Source organism: Lissotriton vulgaris, chromosome 8 (genome assembly GCF_964263255.1).
Source record: "Lissotriton vulgaris chromosome 8, aLisVul1.2, whole genome shotgun sequence".
Classification (NCBI taxonomy): domain Eukaryota; kingdom Metazoa; phylum Chordata; class Amphibia; order Caudata; family Salamandridae; genus Lissotriton; species Lissotriton vulgaris.
The window spans coordinates 1,408,015,535-1,408,038,368 of record NC_141696.1 but is presented as its reverse complement, the minus strand read 5'-3'; the positions used below and the strand labels follow the sequence as shown (position 1 = coordinate 1,408,038,368).

General features: G+C 49.4%; 1 protein-coding gene across 1 annotated transcript in view; it reads left to right on the top strand.

Annotated features, from left to right (window-relative positions):
- The window catches only part of BRWD1 (bromodomain and WD repeat domain containing 1), a 2,503,800-nt gene that overhangs the window by 2,383,666 nt on the left and 97,300 nt on the right, over nucleotides 1-22,834 (top strand). Inside the window, exon 40 of the mRNA XM_086935423.1 lies at nucleotides 9,353-9,559. Coding sequence (XP_086791549.1) covers nucleotides 9,353-9,559 — 207 coding nt within the window. The remainder of the gene's footprint in view (nucleotides 1-9,352; nucleotides 9,560-22,834) is intronic.

Below are 22,834 nucleotides of genomic sequence, written 5' to 3'. Positions count from 1 at the left end.
TTCTCAAGATAAGGCGGTATGTTCATAGGTCATGTGTTCTTTCCATTCCTCGGCCTGGATTGTACGGTGTGACATCTATTCACATTTTTCCTCCCCACCATCCCCCTTTTCCATTGTTGTGTGTTTTTTGACACCCTGCGGCCTTTTGCTTCAGATCTATTTTCTCTCAACATTTATGGATCTTTATTAGGGTTGCGACGTCTCTTTCTGGTGACGTCTTGTGGTGAGCTATCCTTAAATCTTGTGTTCCGGACTTGTTCTCCTTCACAGTTTTACTTCTAGATGTGGACTTCTTCCTCTGCCAGGCTGTTTTTCCACATCCATGTCTCCCTTAACGTTGACTTAGCCTTCGCTCTTGCGGGGTTGCTGTTCAGATCGCTGCTCTGTCTCACCTGTCAATTTCTTTCAATCTCCGCCGACATCATATCCGTGGACGTCGTCAGGGCAGAGCCGGGCAGCGCCGCCTCCCGGCGCGCAGAAGTGCTGCTGCGGAAAGTTTCCGGATCCAGTTTGACGCCTGGGAATATTCTAAGTTAAGGAATCTGCGGCTAGACTATGTCTCTACCAGATACATCGTTACCGAAGGTAAGTAACTCGTCCATTACTCACATCTCGCCACAACCCTTGGATCGCAGGACATTCCAAAAACATATGTATGTCCTCTATCGTTACAACTGGCTGTTGAAGGTGGGTTCCAGGCTGTCGTCTCCCACCTCCAGACAACGGCCGACCTCCTGCATTTGCTGGGATTTTCCATAAACGTGCCGAAGTCACACCTGACTCCCTCTCAGATTCTCCTTTTCGGCAGAGTGGTTCTGGACACAAGGCAGCTTCGGGTCTATCCTCGCGAACAGCGAGTCCGGGATATTTGGGCTATGATTCCGATCTTTCAGCCTTTATCCCGGGTTTCAGTCAGAAACTCCTAGGCTGCTGGGCCTCATGGCCTCCTGCATCCTGCTGGTGGATCATGTCAGGTGGCATATGTGGGCTCTGTAGTGGGACCTGAAATTCCAGTGGACACAACATCAAGGGAACCTGTTTGATTGCGTCGAGGTCTAGAAGGTCACTGCACACCAGTTGCAGTGGTGGCTAACGAACCAGGATTGGGTCAACGGCAGATCACCTCTCCCTTCCCCCACCAGAGTTCAGTGGTGACCTAATCACTTCTGGGATGGGGCGACTGTGAGAAGTTGGCCTGGTATATGGTGTTCACTATTCTAGTGATCACCTTGCACCAGTCCAAACAACCCCTATGGCAGTGGTTGTAAAGTCAACCTTATAGACCAGCTATCCTAGAGGTAGCGTGGACAGAACAGTCTTAGGCTAAAGACTCTTGAGGGCGTGTAAAGCCAGCTGTTTTACCATATGTAACCCCCTTGAATACCAAATGAAAGGACACCACATAGGATATATATAACATATATATGTATTTATTCACTAACACACTCCCCTGAACTCTTTATGAGATCAGAGGCAAATGCACATAACAAGTTACTCTTAGATATACTTTAAATAGCACAATTTACAGTTAGGCCCTAGGGGCGCGTAAAACCATATACTAAGTAAGTGGTATATGTGAGAAGTTGGCCTGATATGCAGTGCTCACTATTCTAGTGAACACTATGGATCAGTCCAGACAACCCTTATTGATGATTGGTTGTAAGTCAACCTTATAGACCAGCTATCCTAGTAGCGTGGATACGAGCAGTCTAAGGCTAAAGACTCGAGAGGGCGTGTTAAGCCAGCTGTTATACCATCACATATACCACTTGAACACCAAGTGAAAGGACACCACACAAGTGTTATGAAAATAAACAGTGTATTTATTAGAATCACAACAGCCCTGTACTCTTTATGAGGACAGGGTACTAAGCACAAAACAAAACTCTTACGAAAATACTTAAGTTAGCACAGTATATACAAATGCCCGAGGGGCACGGAAAACCATATACTCTGAAAGTGGAATGCGAAATTACTAGCAGGTAAGTACAGTACTAATAGGCTTTGAAATCGCTAGGACTTGACTATAGAATCTTTAGATTACTTCTAGGAGGCCCAGGGGACTCGGGTGCAGAGGGTGCACTCTCACGCGTGATGCGGGACAAAGTCTATGGTAGCTAGTAAAGGCAAAGTTAGTGTTCTCGGGCGAACCCGACCTGGTAGGAGGAAAACGAAAGTGGATTCTGACCCTTGGATAGTGAGGCTATGCTGGGGCACCGAAATGCCGAAGTTACCTAGCCCAGGGGCTGCAGCTGCATAGGTCTCAAAAGACGTCGGGAATCCTCGTAGACGGACCAGGAGCCTGGAAGAAAGATGCTGGCAGGCGACCAGTGAAGAGAGTTCGGAGTGATCCAAGCCTGGATCTTGAAGATGGACGATACCTGAAAGCAGAGGGGACCAAGTTCGTGACTACTAGCCAGTAGTCAGGTGGCACCAGGAGGGCACCGGATGGTAGTCACCTCGACTAGGTGAGTGGGCGACGCTGGGCTCTGCAGATCTCACGGACCAGGAGGCGTTGTCGGCGACCAGGATGGAGGAGCGAGCTGTCCCGCGATGGATGAAGCGGTCGGCGTCGCTGGACCCAGGATTGGGCAACAAAGCCTTGGCTAATTCAAGCCCACGCGGTGGACCTAAAATGGCGTCTTGAGTGGACCAGGAGGGTCCGGGGTGCTCCTCTTTTGGAAGGGAGCAAGGGCCAGTCTGGAGCAACCAGACCAGCAGCAGTAATGTCGTCGGGCGTCGTTAAGAAGGCCACAAGCCAGCGGGCTAGTAGCCAAACAACGCGGTGAGCAGCAAAAAGCAGAAGGGCCCCACGCAGATCGTGGAGATGCTGGGAGGCTGAACTTCGGTGCTGGAGCTGCTCAGGGTCGGGGCTTCTCGGACCCCAAAGCCCTCACCAGAGGATCCCTCGGCGGTCGTGCTGGAAAGATGTCGTGCAGTCTTGAAGATGGCCGGTTCCTTGAGGTCTCGTCGCACTCATGGTTCTCAGCTTGGCTGTAGAGGTGAGTAGAGGTCAGAGGTGCCAGGGAAGCCGGTTCTCGTCGAGCTGGGCAGTCGGATTCCGGACGCAGGACTTGCAGCAGACCGCAGTGTTTCTTAAGATGGTGCTCTCTGATGCAGGGTGACTACTCCTTAGTCACAAGGGAGAATCTTGAAGAAGAAATCTTGAAGTCCTTTCGTAGAAAGTCGTGTCTTGATTCCAAAGATGATCTAATTTGGAAGGGGGCCCGCTCCTAACTTTATACTAGGAAAAGGGGCTGGCCCGGTGACTAGGTCCTGCCTATGGGTGGGACTAGGAAGGGGGGTGGTTACACCCCTCTCCCATGCCGGACTTTCCCCAGGCCAGGGGCTGGTGTGCCCCTGGAACTGGTTCTAGCCGGCAGATGCGGAGTGAGCACCGGGGTGCCACTCAGCAGTCACCTTCCTGTAAAGCCCTGCCTACCCAGGATACACAAAACCCTGTCTGGGATGGTGCTAGCACCGCCCCGGACAGGAAACCCTTTGTCCAAGCTCTCCTCGCTGGAAGGACTCCCAGCAGCAGGAGGTCAGACTCGTGTCTGTGGTGGCAGCATCCATTTTGTGGAGCTGAGGCTTCGTTTAACTTTAACCGGGGTTCACAGTTACATACATGTCGTGTCCCTCTAGAAGGGTGGAATGCTAACCCCGTCGCCAGAATTGGCGAGGGGTTAGTATTCCAATTCGTATGACACCTTACTCGACATGTTTTGATAAAGCAATACCAAAGATAGCATTTAACCGCGAGGATTATAATGCACTTAAGAGTATATGGTATGCGTTATCATGGAACAGCTATTAGGACTTGAATTCCGCAAGCTGCAAACGGGCTCAGCTCATGCCAGAGCACCATTTCACACGATTCCATGCACTCTGCCTTCAGGATTGTTAAGGCCTGCCATAGGAGTGACTGATAGGAATCTGTGTGTCCATTTTTAGGGTTAGATATAGGTATACTATATCTACAGCAAAGGGTGATTACACGACTTTGCCCCAGCTATCATGCAGCCAGTTGTGTCAGATTTAGGAGGCCAGCCAGGGGTGGCATAATACATGCTTCAGCCCCTGGTAGGCCCTGGGTACACCTATGCCCTGAGTTACAGGGTCTGATAAGGTGGCCCAGTTCCAATTGGTAAATGCACCTAGGGTACATGTCGTAATTTAGAGAGAGAACAGCCAGGCTTTGGGTCTGATTGGCAGGCCCACAGCCAGAGAAAGTTGTAAACCAGTGAAACAAAAGCAAAAAATCTGGGTGATCATAGGATTGCAGACCCTACTCTCCTACAGTATAAGAACCACGACTTGGGAAAAGGAAAGGCCTAGGGCCTAGGGAATCGCTGGGGATACACTATCTGACCCTTAGGTTAGGAGTAGGAGGCCCACAGGCGGCGCGTGCAGTGTCTGTACACTCACGCGAGAGTCAATAGAAAGTCAATGGAAACCTAAAAGGTAAGTAATTGAAGATTTAGGACACTTCCGGTCTAACTAGGAAGATACAACTAACAAAACTAGACACTAGGATAGTCAATCCCTACAGGAGCACCGAAGTACTCGTGTTGCCTTACCCACGGGCTGCGGGTGCATACGTGTCAAAGTGTGTCTGGTTTTCCCGTTGATTCCTATGGAGCCTTGGAAGAAGATGCTGCAGGCGACCAGGAGGAAGATGTCCGGGTGGATCGGAGTTGAAGAAGACCTGAAAGCAGAGGGGACAGAGTCTGGGTCACTAGTCAGTGACCGGGTGGAACCAGGCGTCGTTGAGGAGCAATCAGGTGCTGTCGTGAAGCTTGTCGTTGCAGCCACGCGGACCAGGAGGCGTCGAGGACGACCAGGTGCTGGAGAGGAGCTGTCCCACGAAGGTTCTCGCAGATGGAAGGGTAGACTTCAAGATTGGAGCCAACAAGCCTAAGCAAAGGCAACCCACGCAGGATACACAAAAGGAGGGTCTGAGGTACTTCACCTTTTCAGGGAAGCAAGGGCCAGTCTGGAGCAACCAGACCAGCGATGGATTTTCAAAAGGTTCGTCGCCACAGGGCTACTAGCCAACTGGCCAGCAACTGGACAACGCGTCGAGCAGAACACAAGCAGAAGGGCCCCACGCAGCTCTCGTGGAATGTGGAGGGCTGGTCTTCGGTGCAGGTGGAGCTCGGTGTCGGGGTGTCTCAGTCCCCAGTGCACAGCTTCGAGAATGCCTCAGGAGCTGCGCTGTTAGCAAGTTGTAGGCTTTCCAAGATGTCCGGTCCCACGTGTCTAGACGCCTTCCACGGTGCTCAGCTGTGCTGGAGTCGTGCAGCGGGGTCAAGGAGGTCTGGGAGTCTGGATCTTGTTGGGCTCTGTGCTCGGGTTCCAGCGGGAACGGGGACAAAGCAAGCCGTTGAGTTGCTGGATGGTGCCTGGTTGCCCAGGGTGGTCACTCCTTGGCCACAAGGGAGATTTTTCAGTCTTCAGCTCAGGTGAATGTCGAAGGGTCCAGAGTTTCGTTTCAAGTCGATTTCAGGATTAATCTAAAGTCTCCTGGGTCATCTCCTACCTTTATACAACTAAAGGGGGCTGGTTTACTCACTAGGTCCCTCCTATGGGTGGGACCAGGAAGGTGGTGGTTACACCCCCGCTCCTTTGTTAAGTTTCGCGCCAGGGCTGCGGCTGGAGTGCCCCAGCAACTGGTTTGAACTGGGGTTTGCATGAAGACTTGTGTCTGTGGCAGCAGCATCCATTTTGTGATGCTGGGGCTCTGGTTAACTTTAACCGGGTACGGTCGTTTCAACATGTCTTCTCCCTCTAGAAGGGTGGAATGCTACCCCCGTTGCCAGAATTGGTGAGGGGGTAGTATTCCAAAGTGTATGACACCTTACACGATATGTTTGGATAAAGCCAAACCAAAGTTGGCAGTAACCGCAAGGATTATAATGCACTTAAAAGTATATGGTATGGCAATATCATAGAACAGCTATAAGGACATGGTTCCGAAAGCTGCAGACAGGCTCAGCTCACACTAGTGCACTATCTCACACATAACCAAGCACTCTGCCTCCAGGATTGTTAAGGCCTGCCATAGGAGTGACTTATAGGTTACTATGGGTCTATATATAAGGTAGGTATAGGGATACTATACCTAACTAAGGGGTGATTACACAACCTTGCCCCAGCTGAGTGATCAGCCAGTTGTGTCAATGTGAGTGGCCAGCCAGGGGTGGCATAATACATGCTGCAGCCCCTGGTAGGCCTTGGATGCACCTATGCCCTGGGTACCTATAGTACACTGTACAGGGGCTCATAAGGTGACAAAAAATCCAATTGGAGATGTACCTAGGGTACATGGAGTCAATTTTAAAGTGAGAGCAGATAGCCTGGGGCCCTGATTAGCAGGATCCCAGGCCAACTAAATTGAAAACCAGCTAAACACGAGGCAAAAAATCTGGGGTAACCATAGTCCTACAGGGACCACATGGGGGAGGCGGAGATCAGAGGCCTCTGTTATCCGGTGGAGTCCAGTCCACTTTGACTTTCTGGAGCTTTAGGCGATACGTCTTGCACTCAAAGCATTCCCTCCCTCTGTCCGGGGAAGAGTTGTGCAGGTGTTCACGGACAACACCACCTCCATGTGGTACTGCAACAAACAAGGCAGGGTGGGTCATGGACCCTATGTCAAGAGGCCCTCCGCCTCAGGACATGGCTGGAACATCAGAGCATGTCCCTGGTGGTTCAACACCTGGCAGGTTCTCTGAACGCCAGGGCGGGTAAACTCCGCTACAGTTGCATGATTGATCACAAATGGCGTCTTCACTCGGAGGTGGTGCAAGGTCTCTTTCAGCAGTGGGGGGAGCCTTGGTTAGATCTGTTAGCCACCGAAGAGAATGCACAATGTCAGCACTTCTGCGCGTTGGAATTACCAATTCTGCACTCGCACGGCGATGGTTTTCATCGTGAGTGGAATTGCGGTCTCTATAAACCTTTCCACCTATACCATTTCTGCCCAGAGTGCTGAAGAAGATCAAGCGCGACCGGACCAAGTCATTTTTGTGGCTCCGGATTTGGCACGAAGAGTCTGATATCCTGAGCTGCTACACATGGCCATTGATCCTCCGATCAAACTGCCTCTTCGAGAGAATATTCTTTTGCAGCAGCAGGGGACGGTCCTCCACCCGAACCTGTCCAGCCTGCGTAGAGATTGAGTGGCGACAGTTGACAGCTTTGGACCTTCCTCCCGAAGTCTATAATGTTATCTTGGCAGCCAGGCGTCCTTCCATTAAAACGGTATACGCTTGTAGATGGAATACATTTAAAGCATGGTGCACAGCAAAGGCTGTGGATCCCCTTTCTGCCTCTCTTTCAGAGGTTCACCTCTTCATTGGCCCAGCAGGACTCTGCTCAGGGCACCCTTAAAGGCTATCTTTCGGCCATTTTGGCCTTTCTTCACCTTCCTGATCAGCCTTCTCTTTTCAAGACCCCTATTGTAAATAGATTTCTTAAGGGCATTACTCATCTCTTTCCTCCTATTCCTTTCCTAATGCCCCAGTGGTACTTGAATCTGGTCTTAACTTACCTCATGTGTGCTCCTTTCGAGCCACTGCATAATTGTCCTCTCAGACTCTTGACCTTAAAGACTGCTTTTCTGGTTGCCATCTCCTCTGCTCGCCGGGTGAGTGAGCTTCAGGCTCTTATCTTCTAAACCTCCTTTCCTTGTTGTTGATCCGGACAAGGGCTTCTTTTCTCCTCAAAGTAGTTACCTCTTTCCACATAGGACAGATCATCACTGTGCCCAACTTCTTCCCGTCCCCTCATCCTTCAAAGGAGGAGGAGAGACTCCACCGTCTGGATCCAAAATGTGCGTGATAATTTTATTTGGATCACACAAAACAATTCCAGGTGGATAATCAACTCTTTGTGGGCTATCTGGGCACCAAGAAAGGTCAGGTTGTGCAAAAACTGACCATCTCTCAATTGGTCATCCTTTGCATTAAGATCTGTTACTCCTTAGCGAAAAAGGAGCCTCTGGTTTGTCCTCCGTCGCCCATTCCACCAGGGCGATGGCAGCCACTACTGCTTTGGGACATGGAGCCCCCCCTCAGTGACATCTGCCAGGCAGCCACATGGGCATTGCTGCACACGTTCACTAAACATTATTGCCTGGATAGTGAAGTCCAGATAGACGGATTCTTTGGCCGTTCAATTCTCTAGGACTTTCTGTTGTGAACTTAGTTCGCAAACCCACCTCTGGGGTTGGTATTGCTGGGGTATGTATTCTAAGGTAAGGAATCTATAACTAATAGTCTCTTTCAGATGGACAAATTGCTTACATTCGGTAACGATATATCTGTAGGAGACATATATTAGTGAATCTATAACTAAGTCTCTTTTAGATGGACAAATTGCTTACATTCGGTAACGATATATCTGTAAGAGACATATATTAGTTATAGATTCCTTACCACTCCACCCTTTTTCCGTTCTGCAAACTGACTTCTAGGGATATGGACTCCCTTACAGTGCCCTAGTTTGGTGCACCAGTAGTCAGTGTCTTGCATGGCTCTGCACTCATGGCGTGGAAAGACGTGTACAGAACTGACGTCAGTGCGCGAGGGCGTGTCTACATATCTACTGCGACGTCATCCCGGCAACCACGATGCCGACGAAGGACTCTGAGTCGCCGGCGCCACCTACCGACGAGCAGGGGTACTGCTATAGAAAGAATGCTCCAAATCCAGTCTGACACCTGGGGGTAATTCTATTCTAATCTATAAGTAATATAGGTCTCTAATGGATATATTGTTACAGAAGGTAAGTAACTTGTTCATTAGTGTATTCTAAAAAACTGACAACTTTTGGGGGCGTTAAAAAAGCAGAATTGTTTAAAACAATTAACAGATTTTCGAAAGTGGTGAAGGGGATATCTAATTACTCCGCATCTTCTTTTCGACCATTCTAAGCCGCCCTCTTTTTTAGACCGCAAAAGCATCCCAAATTATTGAGATGGAGCTATCTCCATGAGCCAGATTTCAGGGGCAGTTCCTAAATCCAGCTGATTGTTGCAAAATGTTTTTGCACCTCAAAACTATGAGCAGAAAAGGTACAAATATTCATTAGAAGATGTTTAACCAGTGAATTCAACCTGTACATTGGAACCAGAGAGCTGTGAGTCCCAACATCTTTTGCTCACATTCAGGTAGCTTGCTCCGACAGGCAACATATTCCTGTATTAATAAATAAAATTTGTTGGTTTCATCACTAGAAATATTTAATTTAGTTTGTGTTTTTGTTTTGTAATGAATGCTACTTACATGCTGAAATAGATTTTCAGAAAAGATTGGCAGTTTTATAATTGGAAATATGTTTTATTCAGAAAGTGAATTGGAAGAAGAGTCCTCAAATACATCACCCTCTTCAGAAGAGTCTTCCACCAGTTACAGTAATTCAAAAGAAGCTTCTAAGAAAATAGTTATGGCATCATCATCTTCACGTTACAGTGATAAGTTAAATGATCTCAGAAAAATTACCCACAGCTTGTTAAGAAATAAAAGAAATGGGTCTTCTGCGCTGAAGCAGACAGGTACGTTATTCAGCTTTTTCAGATAATTCGAAAAGCATTCTTCACCAAGGATTCCAACCCATAAGTATAGTTGTCTGAACACAGGTTGAGTGGATACCTAACACCGTAAACAAAAAATCTAATGAGGTATGTTTTCAGGTATTTTTCATACATAAAGGCACTTGTCCTTCAGGATCATCTCAGCAATTCTGAAAAAAATTGTCCAAATGATTTGTAATTTGATGGATAGGGTATATGCTGATCTGTTTAATTTCTTGAAACTCTTCTACCCCATTAGATTAAAAAAATGCAGATCTTCATTGTGGTTTATGTGGCCAGTATTGTTAAACTATCCCTCAGACCCTTCATTTCTGGTTATTTTAAGTCATGGGTGGTAAGTATAAACTAAATATAGGCAGTGGCTCAGCTTAAATCGTTTCAATGAGTATGATGCTCTCTGTCCAAAAAGAAACTGTGTGGCGTATCAGCTAATTTAGTTATTGATGTCACCTGAAGGACCAGTTGAAAGTATTTTTGCATTGCATCTCAGAAGCACCTGTGGTTTCTGCCTCTGAGCATTGTTTTTTTAGCTGATTCCTTGCCATCATTTAGGGAAACGTGTAAAAGGACCACTTAGGGTTTCGGTTAGGTTAAAGTGGTTACTGATCTGTTGTGTCTCACAAAGAGTTAGTAAAACTTCCTATTAGTCAGAGGTGTTAAAAGTTCTTGGAACAAAGCTTCTGAAAGCATATCTTCTGTAGGAGGCTGGCTCAGTATATATTGCCTACCTATGGTGAGGGAGGCACTGTGCACTGTGTCCAGGCAACCGTTAGTGATTGTGTTTAGGTCCCTGAAAACCAGAGTTCTCAAGGGGTAGCTGTGGATAGCAATAAAGACTTATTCAGGGGGTGTAAAGCCGATGCATTTATCACTATAGTTCGTCAGTAAGCTTTTCACACAAGAAAGACCACACCAGGTGAGAACAAAAATACTTTGCAATTATTAACACACTAGAAACTAACTTGATATTTAACTTGGTATATCTCCTATCCGAAGATATCAACTACACCTAAGAAATACTTCAGAAACAGTTAAGTAGCTTAAGAAAACACATAGTGCCCATCCATGGAGCCAAACAATATACTAAAATAGTGCAATGTGAGGTAAGTACCAGAACAGGACTAATACCAAAGGATGGAGGACCCGAGGAGGAGCACAGAACCACCCAAGGTGAGTAACCAGGGATTCTAAGGCACCCGGGTGCAGAGTGGTTAATCCAGGTCAAACGTCCAAAGAATAACACAGGGTAATTGTTTATAGTTTATAGATTTGTACAGTTCTACAACCCTTCCCAAAAGACCCTGAAGGAACCACTTGAATCAAGGAAGGTTGGAGAGCCACTCGCCCCATGGATACCCCGTGAACCTGGATACCTCCACTAGGGACCCAGGTGCATAGGGATTAAGTAGTATAGGAACCACCAGAAGACGCCAATGAAGCTTCGTGGAAGATCAGCAGGTACAGAGTCCCGTGGACCAGGCCGGTGGAACCAGGATGTCCAATCCAGATGAGAAGAACCTGAAAACAGAGGGGACAGAGTCCAAACCACCCAGAAGTGACCAGAAGGCACACAAGCACAATATCAGCCCTTGTTGGAAGTTCTTGCTGTCGCACAGTGAGGATGTGTAGCCCGGGTGACAATGTAGGAGCACAGGATCCGTCCACAAGCTGTCCCACACCAGTCAACGAGTGCAGGAAGGTCAGTGGCCAGCAGCACCACCAACAAGCCTTGGCAAGCACAAACAATGGGTTACGGAAGATGCTGTGTTGCGGGCAAGGTCTGTGGGACTAACCCAGCAAGGAAAATTCGGAGCCATTCCTCAGCACGCAGAAAAGCCAGCAGCAATCAATGGAGCCCCCTCGAGAACCCTCCGGCAGCATTCGCAGGGAAGCCTCATCAGCACACAGGAGCTGAAGGCCCACGATGCAGAGGATACAGGCAGGATGTCGTTCTTTGAGCTGTGCAATGCTGGAGGCCGGGGCTTCTTGGAGCTTGAAGAGATCTAACAAGCCTTGGTAACTGCATACAGAAGTTGGCTGGTGAGTCATTACAGTTGCCCAAGTTACAGGGAAGACTGGGCAGGCCTCTGAAGAACCAGCAAACCACCACCTGTGTTGCACAGCCGGGCGATGTCTTTGGGACAACAGGATCAGTAAACGGTTTGTCGATGTTGAAGATTCCCTCTGGCTTGAATGCAGGCTGAGTCCTTGATGACTCAGAGGATGCAAGGCCACAGAGTTGCAGAACTTGAAGAAGCACAGGGAATAAGATGCAGCAGAATCTTCCCACCGAAAGCAGTCTTGTAGATCCTACAGCAGTCTTGTCGTAGATCTGTAGAGTCTTTGAATAGTTTTCAGATGACAAGCAGTTTGATCTTGAAGTTGTTGTCGGGATTAATCTAAGGGCCTACTCTCAGGGGAACCCTTAAGTAACTCTAAAAAGGGGAAGGACCACTTCTGTGGTGACGCGCCTATCAGAGGGTACCAGGAACGTTACTCCGCTGTCCTAGCCAGTCAGATGCTCTCAGGGGCCAAGATTCAACATGGCAGAATCAAGTGGCCACCTGGAGGAGCTCTGGGCAACTCTCTAGGGAGGAGCTGGACAGGCTGGTGGACACTCCTCTGTCCTTTTTGTGGTTTCATGCTGAGGTGGGAGCCCCTGAACTGGACAAAACTGGTTCATGCAAGCACAGCACCAAATGTGTCCTTCAGTGCAGCCTGGAAGTTCTCAAAAGCGCCCCGACCCTACCTATATCTAAAGGAGATGAGATCTCACCCCTCCTTCGCAGGAAATCCTTTGTTCAGCTTCCCCCACCTGAGTTACGTTCATCAGCAGCGAGGCAGAACACTGTCTGCAGCAGAGGGGGCTGGCAGGCAGACCTTGTAGGGCTACACAGGTAGGTATGGCGGAGTCCTCTAAGGAGCCCCCCAGTACATGGTATTGTGTAATAAACTAGAATCTGCCTAGTTTTATGATCGCAACATGTTTGATATCAAACATGACCAGGTTCGGGGCAGCCATTATGTAGTTGGACATCTCGACTTGCCAGTGTCCTCTGCATATCTTATATTAGCTTTCCCTTCGCATACAAAGCCCAGAGAATGGAGTCTGGGGTTTGTAGGGGTACCCCTGCTGAAGCAGAGGTACCCACACACTTCGAACCAAGCGCTTTACTGTTGGACTGAAGGGCCTACCTTAGGGGTGACTTATAGGTTTAGAGTGCAGTGACCAGGATAAAAGGGAAACCTTATATACAAAGTGACAGTTGCAAGTACCATTTTATGCAGACTGCAATAGGCTGCTTTGCAGACACAATTTGCAGGGGCTCCCATGGGTGACATAATATATGCTGCAGCCCTTTGGAGAACCCTGGTGTACCAATGCCCTGGGTACCTCAGTACCATATACTAGGGACTTACAAGGGTACCACAGTATGACAATTGTGGGGCTACAAAGTACATACCATGGAATTTAGAGGGGAGCGCACTGCCACTGGTCCTGGTTAGCTATATCCCAGTTAACTACGGTCAAAACACACTGACACCAGGCAAAAAGTGGGGATATCTATGCCAGAAAAATCATACTTTCCTACATCTTCCGGCTTTTTTGACAATCAGTAATGCAAAACTGTCAAAGTGTTAGGCTTTAGCTTGGCAGAAGATAAATGAGCTCTTAAATGTTCAATAAATAGCTGAGCAGTCCTAAAGCCCTGGTCTGAAGGAACTGGTTTTAACTTCCTAGCCACGTGGTCTGAAGGAACTGGCTTTAACTTCGTAGCCACCTGTATAATGATCTTTGTCTAATAATGGGACCTTTTCTATCTGATAGGCTTCTAGCCGCTGATTCCTTACCTTTTAATTTCCCAGGTGTCAGATTGGATCTGGAAGTTATCCAGTATTCGGGTATCTTTCATAGATTGACATGCCTGAATCATTCCCTGTCGCCGAGGAGGGAGTCCCACGGTAATAAATAGCAGTGCCTTAGTAAAAACTGTTGTATGCTGACAAGACTATAGGCTCAAACAGGCCCAAATCTTAGTAGCCTATCTACCTCATTATGTAAAAAGTACTGAAAATAGTTCCAACCAATCAGAAGTCAGCACCCTCTAGAACCTTTCCCAGCAGAGGCAGTTCTCCTCAGATTTTCACCGCACGTCGTGTGGAAGGGAGTCTCCCTGAGTGCCTACTCAGTTTTTTTTTCATTGTTCTTTCAGGATGTCTGAAAAGAAAGCTCTCTTCAAGGCTTGCAGGACCTGTGATAAAAAGAGGGTTCATGTAGATAATCAGCACAAGGACTGCATCTACTGCCTACATCCTAATCACATTGTAAAGGATTGTTGGATTTGTCGAACCTTCCCTTCCAAGACCATCAGGGAGAGGGAGGCAAGAGTTCTCTTATGGCTCAAATCATCTTCTAGAGATGAGGAGGACAGGGCCTCTACTTCAAGCAAAAGAGCCAGATCCAGAGACAGCTCTTCTCCTGAGGGGGGAAAAACATCATAAATCCTCTCACAGAGCTTCAGATCACACAAGGAGGTTGTCTTCACCTCCTGCTGGATCACCTTTACCTCCGCCTTCAGAACCTACCAAGTCTTCAGCAACTAAAACAGTGAGTAAAGCCCCGGTCAAGACTCTGTCACTGGTGTCTTCTCACACAGTCTCTGTGATTTCTTCTACTTCAAGCTCTTCTACTACGGTATCTACTAGAGCTATAACTTCTCCGAAAGTGTCATCTAAAGTTTCGGCCTCTAAGAATAAAGAATCTGTTTCTGTCACTACCTCTAAAAAATCATCGTCGACGATCTTGTCGACGTTAATCCCATCGACGAAAGTACCATCAGTGAATTCATCGTCGACGAAAACCTTGTCGACGTCATCCTCGACGAAGAGCCTGTCGACAGCAGGTCCATCGAAGAAGAGCCCGTCGACGATGACCCTGTCGACGACAGCAACCCCGTCGACGGAGATGGCGGCCCCGTGGACGAAGAGTCCATCGACGACGACCCCATCGACGACGACCTCGTCAACGAAGATCCCGTCAACGAAGACCCCATCGACGGCAGCACCGTCAATGACGAGCCCATCAACGACGAGACCATCTATGACACAGTCGGCTGTTGCACCTTTGGTCCAGACGCCCATGTCGATGCAGAGCCCTTTTCTGACCAAATGTCCACCTTTGAAATCTTGGTCTGGGTTACCTCCGGGGTCTCAAACTTCACCTGTTACGTATACCCATTTTCAATTGAAAACGTACCATAGACGGAAATATACCAACATTTCCCCTTTGTTACCCTCACATATCTTAGAGACATATGTAGAGGAAGAAGACTCTGATGAAGATGATGATGAGGAGTAAGGCCCTTTTGGGATTGCGCCCCTTCCATCAGAGTTACAGATAAAATGTCAGGAAGAGGATGAAGGGGATAGCTTCCATGAAAATTTTTACCAAGAAGACTTGTCTACGCCTTATCATAGAGCGTCACATAGATATCCAAGTTCGAAAGACACAGGTCATCTTCCTTCTTCATTAATTCAAGATTTGCAAGCCATGTTGGCTGATTATCTGCAGAGGTTTCCACTTACAACCTCTACTCCGACTGTACCTACTGTACCGGTGGTTACACCGACACCACCACCACCGTCACAAGAGCCTGCCTCACCAAGACACCTAGCAGAGCCAATACCACAAGGTAATCAGGATACTTCATCTTCAGATGAAGACGGAAGAGAAGAAGGTGAATTGCCTCATTATGATGTAACTAGAGATCCTTGGGATGAATATGTAATCCCCATGCCTTCGCCTCCTATACCACAACCATCTGACTCGCCACCAGAGGATATTGGCGGCTTTCATAATATCATGCAAAGGGCTGCTAGGCGGTTTGAACTTCCAGTCACTATTGAACAGTTGTATTGTTTTCTTCACGACTTTAAAGAAGGGTATAGGAGAATCACCAGGGCTATACCGATTATAGATTTCATCTGAAAGGAGATCCTTAAGATTATGAAGATGCCAGCCTCTATTCCTGCAGTCCTTCCACGAATCGAGAAGAAATATCGGGCAACACCAGATGCTCCATCTTGTCTGCTGGGTCACCCGCGCCCTGATTCGGTAATTTCACAGGCCGCACAACAGAGGTAAAAAAATATGCCTACCCCAATCTTTACACCACCAGATAAAGAGGGCAGACGATTGGACTTGATAGGAAAGAAGTTCTCCACCAATGCTGCGTCGTCCATCAAGGCAGCCAATTCTCTGGCAATTTTGGCACGTTATGACCGCCAGTTGTGGTCAGAGTTATCAGAATTTCTGGAGCTGATACCTGAAGATCGTCAGCAGGAAGCACGAAGGATAGTGCTCGAAGGAGAATGGGCTGCATCAGAAATAATTGATTACGCCTTAGACATTGCAAACACTAACTTTAGGCAGCTAGCAGGATCTGCTGTTCTGAGACGCCAGGGATGGCTCAGAGCTACCTCGTTTAGACCTGCGGTGCAGACAAAAATTCTTGATATGGCTTACGATGGTGAATCACTCTTTGTTAAGCATATAGATGACGCTTTATTGACCATCAAAACAGACACGCACACGGCTAAGTCGCTGGGTACCCTACAATATGAGAGGATCTTTCAGAGGATCTAGGGGCCGTGGTTTTTCCTCGAGAGGAAATTACCACAATCAGCAAAACAGACAATACCAATCTCAATACAAACAGCTTTATTATCAGTCGTCATACAGGCAATCATCTTCAAACAATTTCTCTCGTCAAGGCGGACGCCGGCGATCGAACAATCAAGGCCGCGTCTCAAATAAACGACGATGAGCTTTGCCGGACGCCAGTCCAACCTTCTCCCCTCCCTGTAGGCGCAAAGATCTCAGCCTTTTTCCAACAATGGCAGAACATCAGATCAGATCAGTGGGTCCTCAACCTTGTTCGAAGATGACACACTTAGGAGTTCTTAAGGAAACCACCTACAACCCCGTCCAAGGGTCCCCCTCCCCCTCGTCTTCACTTACTGTTCAAAGAAGCCTTAAAGATGTTCCGCAAGAATTGAATAGAAAGAGTTCCAGTCTCGCAAAAAGGGAAAGGATTCTACTCTTGATTCTGTGGTAAATAAAAATTTACCTATGCGGAATTTCTATGCGGTAAAGTTCAATAAAATAACTCAATCGAAATGAGAGGCAGAGTCCGTGGCATCTGAGTTTATAAGGGTTTTATTCCATAAAATGGAATTGGTTCGAACCAGGTATCATGTTCCATCACCACGAAGGTTCAGGAAGGGATAGACAATACTTTATTAACAGAGTACAATATATATAGTAAATGCATACAATGGTGATGGATACAGAAGGCGTAACAGCTGAGAGAAACGAGATAAGAACACATGTGCGTAACAGAAGGCGTGCACGAGGGCGTACACGGAGGTGTGTGCTAGAAACGTCACATGAGAGTGTCACAGGTGGGTGGATTCATAGAGGAATCCTGCAGTGTCAGCAGAAATATATGGCAGAGATGCGTGCGCAGCAGCATGACATGTGATTGACGTGGAACTGGAGGGTGAAGGGTGTGAGAAGGTGGCCTGATATGCAGTGCTCACTATTCTAGTGAACACTATGTATCAGTCCAGCAACCCTTATTGATGATTGGTTGTAAGTCAACCTTATAGACCAGCTATCCTAGTAGCGTGGATACGAGCAGTCTAAGGCTAAAGACTCGAGAGGGCGTGTTAAGCCAGCTGTTTACCACACATATACCCCTTGAATACCCAGTGAAAGGACACCACACAAGTGTTATGAAAATAAACAGTTATTTATTAAGAATCACAACAGCCCTGTACTCTTTATGAGGACAGGGTACTAAGCACAAACCAAAACTCTTACAAAAATACTTAAGTTAGCACAGTATATACAAATGCCCGAGGGGCACGGAAAACCATATACTCTGAAAGTGGAATGCGAAATTACTAGCAGGTAAGTACAGTACTAATAGCCTTTGGAATCGCTAGGACTTGACTATAGAATCGTTAGATTACTTCTAGGAGACCCAGGGGACTCGGGTGCAGAGTGTGCACTCTCACGCGTGATGCGGGACAAAGTCTATGGTAGCTAGGAATTGCAAAGTTAGTGTTCTCGGGCGAACCCGACCTGGTAGGAGGAAAACTAAAGTGGATTCTGACCCTTGGATAGTGAGGCTATGCTGGGGCACCGAAATGCCGAAGTTACCTAGCCCAGGGGCTGCAGCTGCATAGGACTCAAAAGACGTCGGGAATCCTCGTAGACGGACCAGGAGCCTGGAAGAAAGAAGTTGCTGGCAGGCGACCAGTGAAGAAAGTTCGATGGATCCAAGCCTGGATCGAAGGAAGATGACACCTGAAAGCAGAGGGGACCAAGTTCGAGACTACTAGCCAGTAGTCAGTGGGCACCAGGAGGGCACCGGATGGTAGCCACCTCGACAAGGTGAGTGGGTGACGCTGTGACCGCAGATCTCACGGACCAGGAGGCGTTGTCGGCGACCAGGATGGAGGAGCGATCTGTCCCACGATGGATGAAGCTGTCGGCGTCGCTGGACCCAGGATTGGGCAACAAAGCCTTGGCAAATTCAAGCCCACGCGGTGGACTTAAAATGGCGTCTGGAGTGGACCAGGAGGGTCCGGGGTGCCTCTCTTGAAGAAGGAAGCAAGGGCCAGTCTGGAGCAACCAGACCAGCAGCAGTGATGTCGTCGGGCGTCGTGAAGAAGGCCACAAGCCAGCCGGCTAGTAGCCACACAGCGCGGTGAGCACGCAAAAGCAGAAGGGCCCCACGCAGATCGTGGACATGCTGGAGGGCTGATCTTCGGTGCTGGAGCTGCTCAGGGTTGGGGCTTCTCGGACCCCAAAGCACTCACCAGTGGAAGACTCGGTGGGCTTGTTACAAAGAAGTCGTGCAGTCTTGGCGATCGTCGGTCCCTCGAGGTCTCGTCGCACTCACGGTTCTCAGCTTTGCTGTAGAGGTGAGTAGAGGTCAGAGGTGCCAGGGAAGCGGGTCTCGTCGAGCTGGGTCGTCGGCTTCATGAAGAAGGACTTGCAGCAGACCGCAGTGTTCTTAGGATGGTGCCCGCTTGATGCAGGGTGACTACTCCTTAGCCACAAGGGAGAATCTTGAAGAAGAAATCTTGATGTCCTTTCGAAGAAAGTCGTGTCTTGATTCCAAAGATGATCTAATTTGAACAGGGGGCCCGCTCCCATCTTTATACTAAAAAAGGGGGCTGACCCGGTGACTAGGTCCTGCCTATGGGTGGGACTAGGAGGGGGGTGGTTACACCCCTCTGCCATGCCGGACTTTCCCTGTTGGACTTGGCCCGCAGGGCAGGTTCACCCCTAGACTTTTTGCCTTATTTGTGACCCTGTGTTAGTGATTTTTGGGTCTCTGCGCACTTTCCCCTGGGTCCCAGAGTGAAAGTGCGTGCGTGTAGCATGGCTGGCCTGCCCTCCCATAGGAATGCATGGGGAATGTGTGTGTCCCTGGTAGTTCCTGATGCGTGGGGAGTGCAGGCTCGAGTTTGGTATGCTTAAACTCGTGAGAATGAATGCTGCAAGATGGTGTCTGCGGCATGTATGTGTCTAGTACGAAGTGCTACTTCTGGACATTGAGATATGTGTGCAGTGAGGGTGCTGGAGCGTGATTGGCTGGAGCTGGCTGGCATGCCAGGCTCCAGGAAGTCTGGATGGGTCTGCCCGGTGGTGAGTGGGAGATTAGCATGAGTGATGTGTGGGAGGAGTGTACCTGGGTCCTGGATGGGCTGGGTTTTCCCCACACAATGCTGGCTCCGCCCCCCTGTGGTGTGTCTAACGACCCTAGCCTCCCCAGTGAATGAAATGGGTGGTTGGGCCATCAAGAGTGCTCCAGAACCAGCTGCGACTGGTTTTCCCCCCACCCTGCACCCTGAAACAAAGGATTTGTCAGTGTAAGAAGGGGCTGTGTCCCCACTGAAAATGTTCTACTTTTGAATCCTGCCAGAGGGGGCTTTTGCCGCTGCTGGGGCCAGAAGGACCGCCACTTGGGGAGTCTCCCTGCCTGGAGACCCAGTGTGCTGGCTCTGGCCCAGCCTTGCCCCCCCTGCCTGCCTCCAGCCCTGCTGGAGCCCTGTCCTGTCCTCCAGTGCTGGGGAGCACTGAGGACTTCTTTGCCTGCAGCCTGAGAGCGCTGCTCTCTGCCCTTCAGCGCTGGGAGCGCGGAGATCGCCTGCCTAGCGCTTGGAGAGCGCTGGATTTTACCCCTAGCGCCGGGGAACACGTTTTTGGTTGCTGCTTAGCGCTTAAGAGCGCTTTATTGTGCCTGCAGCGCTTGGGAGCGCTGTGGTCACCCCTCTAGCGCTGGGAGCGCTTGGTCTGCAGAGGCCGGTGCCCACCCGGCATTGTCCGCCCCGAGCGAGGGTCACCGCGCTCCTTAATTGAATTGGAGGCCGGTGCCCACCCGGCACTGTCCCCGGATCACCGCCGCAGCCCAGGAGTGTGCTGCCCCCGCCGGGCCGCCGCGCTGCCTACCGCGACCCGGAAGTGCTGGGTCTGCGGGCCAATCGCTGCGCGGCCCGGGGGAAGCCGACCGGAAGTCCCGCCCCGCTGCCGCGACCCGGAAGTCAGGCAAGCCGGGGGCAAGACAGAGAAGGAAGCGGACGGGAGGCCACCCCGCGCTCCGGTGGAAGGAGAAGCCGGCGTCTTCCCGTTTCCTCCCCAGGCTCCCAAAGAGAGGGAGAGCCCAGGGAGGAGTATCCAGAGAGCCCCGAGGAGCGGGAGCTCTCGAAGAGCAGAGCCTGCCACGTCGTGCCTGGGACACCGGGACGAGAGGAGAGGAGCCCCGCCCGCAGCCCAGCTGAACAGCCGGTGAGTGCGAGGGCGGGTTCGGTGTGTCCTGCGAGTGGCCCCAGTGAGGGAGGGCCGCTCCCCTGAGAGGAGCCCGTTTAGCATTCCTTTTGGCCACGAGGTGCCCCGGGGGCACCAGTCGAGTTAGAGCCCAGTGAGGCTCTTGGCAAGCATCATTGCTTTGGATCCCCAGAGAGGGGGACCCCACAGCCCAGCGAGGCTGCACCTTTTTGTTGCTGGAGCCCTGAGAGGCTCAGCAGCCCCCCCTTACTTGTGTAAGAGAGCCTGAGAGAGGCTCACCAGTGCCACAGTGGTGGTTCTTTGAGCCCAGAGAGGCTCCAACGTTGCCCTAACTTTCCCTGCTCCAGTTGCCCAGCACTTTGTGGGCAACTGCCACGTTTAGGCCCTGACATTGGGACACCGGGACAGTCACAGGTGGTGACTTGTGAGTTTGGCGCAATTGGTATTGATTCTGCACCTCTGAATGTATTGTTTATGCGTCATGTGCCTTTACACCTCTGAATGTTACGGCATCATGTGTTTTGCTTTTACACCCCTACAGGTAGTGTGACATGTAGGTGGTTGTTTTCTCCCTAGTACAGGTGGTGCTAGTGAGGCCCGGTTACCAGTGATTACTGGTTGTATGCTCTACTTTTATATTGTGTGCTAAAGTGCTTTATTACTGAAGGTATTGCTGTATTACTGAAGGTATTGCTAAAGTGCTATTACTGAAGGTATTGCTTTATTACTGAAGGTATTGCTAAAGTGCTATTACTGAAGGTATTGCTTACAAAGTGCTATTACCCTTGACAGTGGTCCAAGTGGTCCTGTCCTGTACAAATATCCCTTGTAAATTCCGCCCGTGCCTGTTGGCACAGTGTAACAAGATGTGTGTTTTATCTGATGTATATTTATTATAATACAAAGGCTATTTTTATATAACCTTGTGTGGAGTGTTTCTTTGTGGTGGGCCTTGGGTGTTGTTACTGGGGTGCGTGCGCAAATACTTAACTTACATCGCCTCCAGGTTTAGCCTTGACTGCTCGCGCCACGTTACCTAGAGGGCGAGTGAGGGGTTATCTTGGCGTGTAACTCCCTTGCCCTGACCCTTAGAAATGGCGATCCCTGACTGACCTCGGCGCGAGCCTTGGCCGGCCAGGGTCCCGTTTCTAACATTCCCCAGGCCAGGGGCTGGTGTGCCCCTGGAACTGGTTCTGACCGGCCTATGCGTAGTGAGCACCGGGGTGCCACTCAGCAGTCACCTTCCTGAAAAGCCCTGCCTACCCAGGATACACAAAACCATGTCTGGGACGGTGCTAGCACCGCCCCGGACAGGAAACCCTTTGTCCAAGCCTCCCTCGCTGGAAGGACTCCCAGCAGCAGGAGGTCAGACTCGTGTCTGTGGTGGCAGCATCCATTTTGTGGAGCTGAGGCTTTAGTTAACTTTAACCGGGGTTCACAGTTACATACATGTCGTGTCCCTCTAGAAGGGTGGAATGCTAACCCCGTCGCCAGAATTGGCGAGGGGTTAGTATTCCAATTCGTATGACACCTTACTCGACATGTTTTGATAAAGCAATACCAAAGATAGCATTTAACCGCGAGGATTATAATGCACTTAAGAGTATATGGTATGCGATATCATGGAACAGCTATTAGGACTTGGTTCCGCAAGCTGCAGACAGGCTCAGCTCATGCCAGAGCACCATCTCACACGATTCCAAGCACTCTGCCTTCAGGATTGTCAAGGCCTGCCATAGGAGTGACTGATAGGAATCTGTGTGTCCATTTTAGGGTTAGGTATAGATATACTACACCTACAGCAAAGGGTGATTACACGACTTTGCCCCAGCTGTCATGCAGCCAGTTGTGTCAAATTTAGGAGGCCAGCCAGGGGTGGCATAATACATGCTGCAGCCCCTGGCAGCCCTGGGTACACCCATGCCCTGAGTTACAGGGTCTGATAGGGTGGCCCAGTACCAATTGGAAATGCACCTAGGGTACATGGAATCCATTTTAAAGAGAGAGCAGTAGGCCTGGGGTCCTGATTGGCAGGGCCCCGGGTCGACTGTGTCAAAAACCAGCTAAAACACAGGGCAAAAAGTTGGGGGCAACCATAGTCAGGAGGTACCTTCCTACAAAGGGGACTTGACATTTAGCATTATACGTGGAGACAGAAGTCTGGCGTGTCAGAACAACCTAATCCCAAATCATATCTGATATCTTGTGTTTGAGGAACTGTATTATCTAGAAGGAAAGGTCTCTCGGGCAGAGGCTATTCTATACTGACTGGTAGTGCATGCATATGCGACTACGTGTCTATGTGTAATGCGAGGGGGCCATGGGCCTACCATGGTAACAGGAGCAATGAATTAACTTGCACGGAGACAGAA